General features: G+C 40.5%; 1 protein-coding gene across 1 annotated transcript; it reads right to left on the reverse strand.

Annotated features, from left to right (window-relative positions):
- Positions 1-317: 317 nt before the first annotated feature.
- Positions 318-10,188, reverse strand: LOC139407017 (dihydrofolate reductase). The gene is made up of 6 exons (XM_071150275.1): positions 9,802-10,188; positions 5,779-5,828; positions 5,412-5,520; positions 3,477-3,603; positions 3,037-3,152; positions 318-2,835 (listed from the first exon to the last, which is right to left on the reverse strand). Exons 1-6 carry the CDS (start codon positions 9,900-9,902, stop codon positions 2,739-2,741), a joined length of 600 nt encoding a protein of 199 aa, XP_071006376.1. The 5' UTR covers positions 9,903-10,188; the 3' UTR covers positions 318-2,738.
- Between the last annotated feature and the right edge of the window lie 755 nt (positions 10,189-10,943).

Consider the following 10,943-nt stretch of genomic DNA (forward strand, 5'->3'; position numbering starts at 1 on the left):
AGTACATGTTAATGATTTTGGGTTTTAATTGAATTGATATTAGGTGTGTCTACTTCTGAGTCATGTACAATTTCAAAACAAGACAGCTATAAGGGTATGTTTGAAGACATTGGAGTCCCAAAGGTACACTTCATTTTCTACAGTCGGTTTCAATGTCAGTAACTTCTCCCTCATAAATTGTCACACCAAGATGCATTCAGTAATCTCCAAATTGCTGCAATCTTTAAAAACAGAGTACCATCTACTGACCATCTACTATTGGTACTACCTGAACTTTTCATGAAAAAAAGTAACAGATTGGGATATGAGGGATTGAATGGTTGAAAGAATTATAAATGTTTATTTAGAAGTGTGGCAGCTTTGTTTATGCATTTGTACAGATTTTTGTACAAATATTTGCTTTGAATGATTCATTTATTTTCATAGTATATTTTTGACATTCTTAGTTTTTTTATACAATGTGCCTTGTTGCAACTCAAAATAAACTTCCTTAGTTCCTACTTTACATTTCCTCTCATTCTTTTTGAATTTAATGCATGGAAAATATAATGTGTAACAACGTTCAAGTGCCCATATAGCGAAAGTAGCTAATTATCAAGGTCAATGTTTTTATTTTAAAAGTAACTAAATTGCTTTTATGCTGAGTACTTTTTAAATTAGCTACGTTATTAAACTTTTACTTTAGTATTTTTTTTCGCCAGTCATGTTAATTCTATTTGAGTAAAATGTCATTAAAGTAACAGTACTTCTACTGGAGAAGGACATTTCAGTAGTCTTTCCACCCCTGACAGTATGTTCTCTGTTAAAAGATTTGCTTCCATTTGAGTGAAATGAACTAGACCCTGCTAGGTGTATAAATGCAAATGATGTCTTCACCTCCCTCTCTCCCCCTCTCTGTCCTTGTTCCCTCTCAATGATGATCCCTGTGTGCTGCTCTACGGTGACTATGTCAGTCTGAATTATATCCCAAAGCAGGAGAGGTTAATAAGAGGGAGTATAAATTGTTATTTTCCATTTCAAACGTGACACTGGTTATTATTAGCCCGGGTTACACATGGCTTTTATGGGGAATAACTCAGGGAAAATATGAAAATAGATGACACCTGCAATTAAACTGTATGATTACCAGCTGCGGCGACAGCATGGCAGAGTATTAAGGTGGTAAATATTCCATGTCTGGGGTCAGTAGGGCTTGGAGAATTAATGTGGGCTGTGACCACGGCTAAGTATCTTTCTCCTCAGCTGTTATCATACCAGGATCTCCCAGGCATAATGGGCTTCCCAAATGGTACCCTATTCCCTATGTAGTGCTCCACGAAAGAGAATGGGGTGTCATTTGGGACGCACCGATAGTTTCCCTCAGTAAAGGTTACCCTGTTTCTTATGGGAAGAAGATTTGACAAGACTCTGACAGGACCTGTAGCTTTCAATCATATGGCACGGACTAAACACTCTTGGGTCTCATATCTTGAGCAATTTCCCCATAGTCACTTTCTTTGTGTTTATAAAAAGGTTGGATGTTCTTAAGTACTTTGATACACAATTGTATAGAGGACATCAGGTCATAATCTGTTTTACAGTAATCTGTCTTTCTGTCTGACAGTAATCGGTCTTACTGTTTTTGCAAAGTCAAGTTCTAAGATGACTGATTCACACATCACATTCACCCACATCCATGACATTCGATCATGTTTTTATTTTTGTAGAACGGGAAAGAAATTGGTTTCAGGGGCACTTTGTTCTCTATGTCTTGTCTTATGTCTCCATCTAGTGGATCATTTACTCCAACATTGTGTACTGAAAGATGGGAGTTGTATGAATATTTACTGATTGACAAGTGATTCAATTAGCCATGATGACAAATACAATATCATGCCAAGTTGAAGAATTTACAATAGAAGATGCATGTTTTCCCCAAAGGAACTGTATGTAAGTATCATTACAACGTATATCACTACATTGCAGAGATTCCTCAATTGTAAACATTTGCAATAAATGTAATAACAGCTCTTCTACACCTTCCAAGAAACATCATTCAGAATAAGCAAGACATTTTTTGTTTATCTGGAATAAAATATGTATTTCCTGGCTCATATTAAGCACTCTTATACTCTTTTGATAGAATCATAACTATACATGTAAAACCATTCAAGGCTGATTTCCAGCCTTTGGCTGGCGACTTCATGCTGTAAATCGCAATATGTTATGAAATCTTCAGACATAAATATCGCCCTCTGTTACGTAGGCACTATCAGGAACAACCCCCACATCCTTAGTGCCCATGTTGTTATGAGTCACCCCAGACCACTCATCTGACATAATCTCTGACTCAGACAGAGCCATATTGGTTTGGACCTAGCAGAAAATTACAGATGAGGGGAGAGAATAGCAAGGATGATACATCAGACAAGGAAGGATATTATCTGGGACAGCAGTGGATCCATCATTTGTACCAAATATGAAAAGCCTTCTGTATCTGACAACACATGACCAACAGAAAGACCTACAGAAATCTGAATGGGATGGACACATTGATTTATCTGATTCATTAGTGTTATGGCACTGTGCAGATTGAGTCACTGGCAGATGAGATGAAGCAGAGTGAGTGGGACATGTGTAATGTACAACTGGATAATGATTACTATTAGAATTGCACTGGAAAACTGAATAGTTAAAAAAGGCACCCGACGTCTGACAAAGAACAGTCCGTGTTTGCATTCATGCAGTAAGTTACAGTTTTAAATCACCTCAGCGCTACAGATCTCCCTCTTGAAAACTTCATACTTAAATGTAACCCCATTCTCCTCCTGAATCTCATTTGGTACTCCAGGAAACCTAGTTTGAAGTTAAGGGAAACAAAGGGACAACTTAGACAGATTGACAAAGACACAAAAAGCTTTCAAACACTTGGCCTGACGTGTGGACCTGGTCAATCAGAACAGAGTATAGATCCACTTATCAAAACAGTCCAAAGATTAAGCAAACAGTGCGGCAGCCTAGGGCCAGGAGAGCAGAGAATAAAATATGCTTCCGTACCTCTGTTGTTTTTTAAAAACGCTTCGGTCAAACTGCGGAAAGAAGACGTCACAGTCGAAGTCAGCCATGATGTCAGTGAGGAAGACGAGTTCACACCAGGGATGCATCAGAGCCTCCTGATGACAAGGGAAAGGTACTGTAATGAGCTACAGTATAGACAAATATAGTGGATGGACTGTCCTATAATAATCAATGTTTATCCACTTATTTATTCCTAACCAATATATTGTATTTAAAGTCCTGGGCCAATTTTAATAAAGTATCTCAGAGTAATGCTGATCTAGTATCAGTTCCCCCTTTCCATGTAATCTCATTCATTATGATCTAAAAGTCAAAACGGATCCTAGATCAGGACTCCTACTCTGAGATGTTTTATAAATACGGGCCCAGGTCAAACTGCACCACAAACTTCCCACTACCCACAGAGACACAAAAGTCACCTGATAGACCCGTGGACCACCCACAACCCAGATGGTCTCCACCAGGTCACATAGGGGTTGCAGCAAGGCTAAGCTGATCATGCTGTCGAAATCTTGACACAGGAAGTGGGCATGCTCCGGGAGAGTACTGTGAGGAGTGAGTGACACCCAAAATAAGTAATCATTTCTAAAACCCAACTTTTCTATATGCATTAAATAGTACCCTTAAAACACTATGCTCAATGTCAACAGTGAAGAGGCGACTCCGGGATGCCTGCCTTCTAGGCAGAGTTCCTCTGTCCAGTGTCTGTGTTCTTTTGCCCATCTTAATCTTTTATTTTTATTGGCCAGTATGAGATATGGCTTTTTCTTTGCAACTCTGCCTAGAAGGCCAGCAACCCGGAGTCGCCTCTTCACTGTTGACGTTGAGACTGGGTACTATTTAATGAAGCTGCCAGTTGAGGACTTGTGAGGCATCTGTTTCTCAACCTAGACACTCTAATGTAATTGTCTTCTTGCTCAGTTGTGCACCGGGGCCTCCCACTCCTCTTTCTATTCTGGTTAGAGACAGTTTGCCCTGTTCTGTGAAGGGAGTAGTGCACAGCATTGTATGAGATCTTCAGTTTCTTGGCATTTTTTCACATGGAATAGCCTTCACTTCCTCGAACAAGAATAGACTGACGAGTTTCAGAAGAAAGTTCTTTGTTTTTGTCCATTTTAAGCCTGAACCCACAAATGCGGATGCTCCAGATACTCAATGAGTCTAAAGAAGGCCAGTTTTATTGCTTCTTTAATCAGAACAACAGTTTTCAGCTGTGTTAACATAATTGCAAAAGGGTTTTCTAATGATCAATTAGCCTTTTAAAATTATAAACTTGGATTAGCTAACACAACATGTCATTGGAACATTTCAACGTGTCATCGGAGCTTTTCTTTCAAAAACAAGGACATTTCTAAGTGACCCCAAACTTTTGAACGGTAGTGTAAACGGACAAAATTTGACTCTGTTTAAATTACTCAAGTTTAAATGATAAGTCAAAATATTAACATGGCCAACTTTGAATACAAGACTCATTGAGGTACAGTTGAAGTCGGAAGTTTACATAGACTTAGGTTGGAGTCACTAAAACTTGTTTTTCAACCATTCCACAATATTCCTGTTAACAAAGTATAGTTTTGGCAAGTCGGTTAGGACAACTACTTTGTGCATGACACAAGTAATTTTTCCAACAATTGTTTACAGACAGATTATGTCACTGTATCACAATTCCAGTGGGTCAGAAGATTACATACACTAAGTTGATTGTGCCTTCAAACAGCTTGGAAAATTCCAGAAAACGATGCCATGGCTTTAGAAGCTTCAGATTGGCTAATTGACACCATTTGAGTCAATTGGAGGTGTACCTGTGGATGTATTTCAAGGCCTACCTTCAAACTCAGTGCCTCTTTGCTTGACATCATAGGAAAATCAAAAGAAATCAGCCAAGACCTTTGTAGACCTCCACAAGTCTAGTTCATCCAGGGGAGCAATTTCCAGACACCTGAAGGTACCACGTTCATCTGTACAAACAATAGTACGCAAGTATAAACACCATGAGACCACGCAGCCGTCCTACCGCTCAGGAAGGAGACGGGTTCTGTCTCCTAGAGATGAATGTACTTTGGTGCGAAAAGTGCAAATCAATCCCAGAACAACAGCAAAGGACCTTGTGAAGATGCTGGAGGAAACAGTTACAAAAGTATCTATATCCACAGTAAAACAAGTCCTATACTGACATAACCTGAAAGGCTGCTCATCAAGGAAGAAGCCACAGCTCCAAAACCGGCATAAAAAAAAGCCAGACTAAATGTATTTGGCTAAGGTGTCTGTAAACTTCAGACTTCAACTGTATATGAAACATGTTTTTAGGTTGTGGACTGTGTGTGTGATTGGTAGTAGTGTAACTTTCGGCTTACCTCAGGGTGGTACTCAGGACCACATGGAGGACATTGGGCAGCATAGAGAACAGACTGTCTGGGTTGGAGAACCAGCAGCCCCTGCCCCATACCATCATGTTAAATTTTCCTGTGAAAGGGATTATCAAGTTCACCTTACATTGTAAAGACCATTTGGAAGAAGTAACTATTTCATTACTTATAGTGAACAATGCTGTCAAACTATCAGTAGCTGAATAACTCCGGTTGTAGTATCTATTATACCTTTTCTATTGCATTTCAACAACAGCTTCTTTGTCTGCATTTCTCTGTGCTCTACACTTTCCCATCATTGAGTTGGATCACTGTTAAAAGCCTTTAAGTCAGAAAGGAAATCAATCAAAATTACCTGGTAGGGAGACATTTGTTGTAGTTTCCAAAAAGAATTTGAATTCTGTCCTGTGAACGCAATATTTTTATACATTGATTACATTCGGGCAAATACTTTCAACTCTTGCCAAATATTCCTATGTATGGACCTAAGCCAGTTCAAGAACCAGAAACTTGATTTTTTAATTTTCATATTGAAATACATGTAGACAAGTGTTATACCTGTCATTAAATGTTATCAAGTAACTGTGTCCATCCCAAAAAGCATAATGGGATCCGACTTTACATGCCACCTGTTGACAACTGGTCAAAATGTAATTAGGGTAACTAGCCCCCTGGGGAAACTGCCCCCCCCCCCCCCCCTTGTAATTCTCATTATTAAGACCATAAGATTTCACCAAATTATTGGATCAGCACATCCCTGGCTGCCACTGTTCTTGCTCATCCAAAAATGTCTTCTGGGTCATCACAACAAATAAATTGTGGTAAGTTTATCCATTTTTTAAATTATTATCAAAAAGTTGTTGGGTCCAATGAAGTTAGATGTACAGTTTTATTTTTTTATATATATATACAAGTAGGAAAGCCTTAAGGTAAATAATCCACTTGTTTAGAGAGAAATATAGTCATATTTTGGATGAGTGTCTTGGGGGAAACTAAGCCTTTTCCTTGCTTGTTTGTGAGAACCAGTTGGAGCCTTCAGTCCAAGTTTTGATTCACCTGCCTGTTTGCCTATCTGTGTATGACCTTTGCCTGCGACCACGACTGGCCCCTGGGGGCTAGTTACCCCTTTATGTTATTAATGTGTTTCTGTCATTTAGACATTTAGTTACTGCTAGTTTATACTAACCTGCTAGCTAGCAACCTCCACTAGCAGTGAATGCTAGTTAGCATAAACTGCTAGCAGTGCTAGCTAGCAACCTTACAAGATCGTCAGAGGTAAAATACATGACTTAATTGCAGTTGTAAATGTTTGCACTAGTGGATGATAGTTTTACAGTTAGTTACTTTATATACTTTTAGCTATTTTACACAGCATTATATGTCATATAGCTAGATATCTAGCTATGTTTTTAAGAGAGAGCTTTTAAATTGGCACCTCTCCCCCTGCAGGTTAAAACTAATACTTTGAGTCAGGCGGTTTGAAAGAAACTGTCTTGTCTTAACGTACTGTGTGGTTAGGGAGGGTTTGGGGCCATCTGTTAGATTAGGGGTCAGTTCCTCATATAATTTAATGTTTCTATTTTCAGATGAGAACATACAAGAAGAAAACATACCATGTAAGCTATGACTGAGGTTATATAGCATGCCCTGAAGGTAATATAAATGTAATGAATACTGAGGGAGAAAAATGTGTAGATTAGCGTGCAGAGAGCGGAATGTGTTAATTTTGCCTTCGCAGAAGGCAGGAATCGTGGTTGCAGGCAACATAACATAAAGGGGTAACTAGCCCCCAGGGGCCAGTCGTGGTCGCAGGCAAAGGTCATACACAGATAGGCAAACAGGCAGGTGAATCAAAACTAGGACTGAAGGCTCCAACTGGTTCTCACAAACGAGCAAGGAAAAGGCTTAGTAGAGTCAAAATGAACAATACCTCAGAGGCACAAACAGAATGAACTGAATTAAATAAGGAGCTGATGAGACCAGGTGAGTAACTAACAAGTGAGAACAATGAACAAAAATTAAAGACTAGGCTACGTTCAAGAACACAAAGAAACAGGGCTATGTTCAAGAACACAACAAAACAGAACACAAGGTTGACTATGAAAATAAATACAGAACCTTACAAGAAAAAGGCCAGACCTTAAAGGGGGCTGCCAGGGTGTTCAACATTTCACCAAGAACCCTACGGCATCACAAAGGAAAGGAGGTGAAAAACCCAGGCTTCAGGGGGCGCCAGTCTTCTCTTCCACGTATGAAAGTGACCTTGTCAACCACTTCCACAAATGGAAAGAGCCCTATTTGGCCTAACATCATGGGATGTGAGAAGACTTGTCTTCGATCTGGCAGAGAGGATGGGAATCAAACACAGTTTCAACAAAGGAAAGGGGTATACCGGGGTGGATAGGTTCAGTGGCTTAATGAAGCACAACGGTCAACTGTCAGTTCGAATGTCTCAAGCAACCAGTCTTGCGAGGGCAGTGGGCTTTACTAAGCTTAAGGTTAACCAGTTTTTTTTTACGGCCTACGAGGACATTTTAAACAGTGTCAGGGACGTAGAGCCAACGAAGATTTGGAACATGGATGAGACGGGAATAGAAAATGTCCAGAAACTGTTGCCTGTGGTGGCCACCAAGGGAGCAAAAAAGGTTGCACGGATGACCAGCGCAGAGAGGGGCTTCACAGTCACAGTAATTTGTGCTATCAGTGCAGCTAGGCAGTATGTGCTGCCACTCTTCGTCTTCCCCCGGAAGAGGCTGAACAAACGGCTGCTGGTTGGAAGGGTGAGTGACTAAGGCTGGGTCAAGAGTACCATCTGGCTCCATCGACTGGCTCCACCACTTCGCCCACAGTGTTGTTTGCAGCCCTGAGGAACCCCACATCCTCATCCTCGATGGGCACCACTCCCATAAGACCCTGGAGGCTGTTCTGACAGCAAGAGGCCAGGGAGTGATTCTCATCATGGCTTCCGGGCCACTGGGCTCATCGTCACAGAGGCGGACGTCGTGAATAATGCACACATTCCGTCCACTTTCTTTGTGTTTGAATTCTCTCTCTCTCTCTCTCTCTCTCTCTCAGCCCATTGGCAGTAAGAAAAAGTCATCTAAATTACCGAAAAGTAGCAGAAGCAGCATGTACTTGGTAGAAAGTGTTTATTTTACTAACACCGATGTATTGTTTTTGTCGTTTTCAACCACAGTGCTCTACTGCCACCGCCGCCACCTCTACCGATACGGCCACCAGCTCTACCGCCGCCACCTCTACCGCCACAATCACTAGCTCTACCTCCACCGCCACCAACAGCAGTTCTATTGGAGTTGTCCCTAAGGCTGAGGCTCCAGGAGGCGAGGCCGAGGAAGAGACCGCTGTACTGACAGCCTCACCTTACAAAAGGTTGCTGGAGGATAATGCTAGACAGAAACATCAACAAGAAGAAAAGAGAGAGTAAGAAAACGAATCAGGTTCTTTAAAAAAGGTTGTCTCAAAGAAGGTTGTTGCAACACAACAAGCTACATCAGCCACCAAAGAAGGGGATGCGGAGTGTCTTTTCTGTGAGGAGCTGTTTCCAGCCACAAGTAGGGACTGGATTAGGTGTGAGCAGCACAGGAGGTGGGTTTTTGAGTTGTGCTCCAATTTTACCAGGGATAGCTTCATTTGTGACCTATGTACAAATTAGAATTGTGCAATAGCAGAGCATAAGAGGTGCAACATCAATGCTACACTGAATGAATTAAGCTATAATTTATTGTTATTAAATGTTATATTCCCAATGTTATTAGTTATATTCCATTCCAATATTATATTCCAATAAATCAATTTTTTTAATTAATGAAAAACAACTATTGAAAGACTTTTGCTCCTGAATGTCATTTTAAAGACTGCAGGGATTTAAAATCTTGCATTATTGAAATATTTAGTGCAATTGTACATAATGGATTGTAAGGAAAATTAACAATGAAATAACAAAGAAAATGTATGTGCAGGTGAGTTATAAAGAGGAACTTTACATCAAATAGCCATTTATATCCTTTTATAGTTTATTCGCCTAAGCATTGCCTTCATCCACATACCAATTATTTTCAGTGTCAGCGATAAGACATTGTTCTTAGGGGGGTAGTTACCCTTAGTACGCCACGCATTTAGGACATAATTAAATGTAGTATACGCATCAATTAATGGTCCAAGTATAGATGTTTAGAAAGATCTAGTAGCCTAAATCTATGAAAACGAAAAAAGGAATTGTTATCATTGAATATACTACAATCACACAAGTATGTGTAAGTAAGTAATGCTGGCTTTTAAATAGTCCAAACTTAAAACCGTAAGACACACATCAAAACAAAATCCATAAGGGAAAAATAAATAATCATTTCTCTCTTACGGTAAATCCCATGGCAAGTGTCCATCTTTTCCTATTCCCATGTTGTTGCATGCAGCGGCGATGAGCCGCAACGGTTTCCTCTGTACTTTGTCCGCGCACATCGTCGATACGTTAGTAGATGGTACAGTGTGAACAGGCTGGTTTAACGGGTTTACAAGTGTTTATATAACTCGCTCAGACACGCAAGCAGGCTTAATAACGCATTGGATGAGGATAAGTTCAGTGCATAACAACCACTGAATTGTTCTACCGAGTATGACCAAAGCCAAAGGCAACTGTAGACAGGGGGCGAGGGTAAGTATTTTGCTTGTTGAATCCAACGTTTTTGTGTGTGGAGAATGAGTTTCTGGAATTTGCGGCCACATCTGGAACCGCTCTCTCCGGTTTCTACGTGACTGTCCATGTTTACCACTGATTATGAAACAATCAGAGGCACTCGAGGTCGCACCCCTTCCCTCCCCAGATACACTAGATGACTAAAAGTATGTGAACACCTGCTTGTCGAACATCATTCCAAAATCATGGTCATGAATATGTAGTTGGTTCCCCTGTGCTGTTATAACAGCCTCCACTCTTCTGGGAAGGCTTTCCACGAGATGTTGAAACATTGCTGCGGGGATTTCCATCCAGCCACAAGCGCATTAGTGAGGTCTGGCACTGATGTTGGGCGATTAGGCCTGGTTCGTTCCAATTCATCCCAAATGTGTTCGATGGTCTTGTTCTGTGAGCTTGTGTGGCCTACCACTTCGCGGCAGCGCGGTTGTTGCTTCTAGATGTTTCCACTTCACAATAACAGCATTTACAGTTGTCTGGGGCAAGGTGGCATCCTATGACAGTGCCAAGTTGAAAGTCACTGAGCTCGTCAGCAAGCCCATTCTACTGTCAATGTTTGACTATGGAGATTGCATGGCTGTGTGTTCGATTTTATACACCTGTCAGCAACAGGTATATACTTTTGTATATAAACTCAGCAAAAAAAGAAACAACCTCTCACTGTCAATTGCGTTTATTTTCAGCAAATTTAACATGTGTAAATATTTGTATGAACATCACCAGATTCAACAACTGAGACATAAACTGAACAAGTTCCACAGACATGTGACTAACAGAAATGTAATAATGTGTCCCTGAATCAAGGGGGG

The sequence above is a fragment of the Oncorhynchus clarkii genome, chromosome 1 (assembly GCF_045791955.1).
Source record: "Oncorhynchus clarkii lewisi isolate Uvic-CL-2024 chromosome 1, UVic_Ocla_1.0, whole genome shotgun sequence".
Taxonomy (NCBI): Eukaryota; Metazoa; Chordata; class Actinopteri; order Salmoniformes; family Salmonidae; genus Oncorhynchus; species Oncorhynchus clarkii.

What these genes read in the sequence shown, in the direction of transcription:
- LOC139407017 (XM_071150275.1), bottom strand. Translation starts at nt 9,902, where the DNA reads ATGTGCGCGGACAAAGTACAGAGGAAACCGTTGCGGCTCATCGCCGCT. An exon ending in CACTTGCCATGGGATTTACC is followed by an intron (nt 5,829 to 9,801) that starts GTAAGAGAGAAA and finishes TTGCGTTCACAG; the next exon opens with GACAGAATTCAAATTCTTTT. An exon ending in GTCCTGAGTACCACCCTGAG is followed by an intron (nt 3,604 to 5,411) that starts GTAAGCCGAAAG and finishes CACTCCTCACAG; the next exon opens with TACTCTCCCGGAGCATGCCC.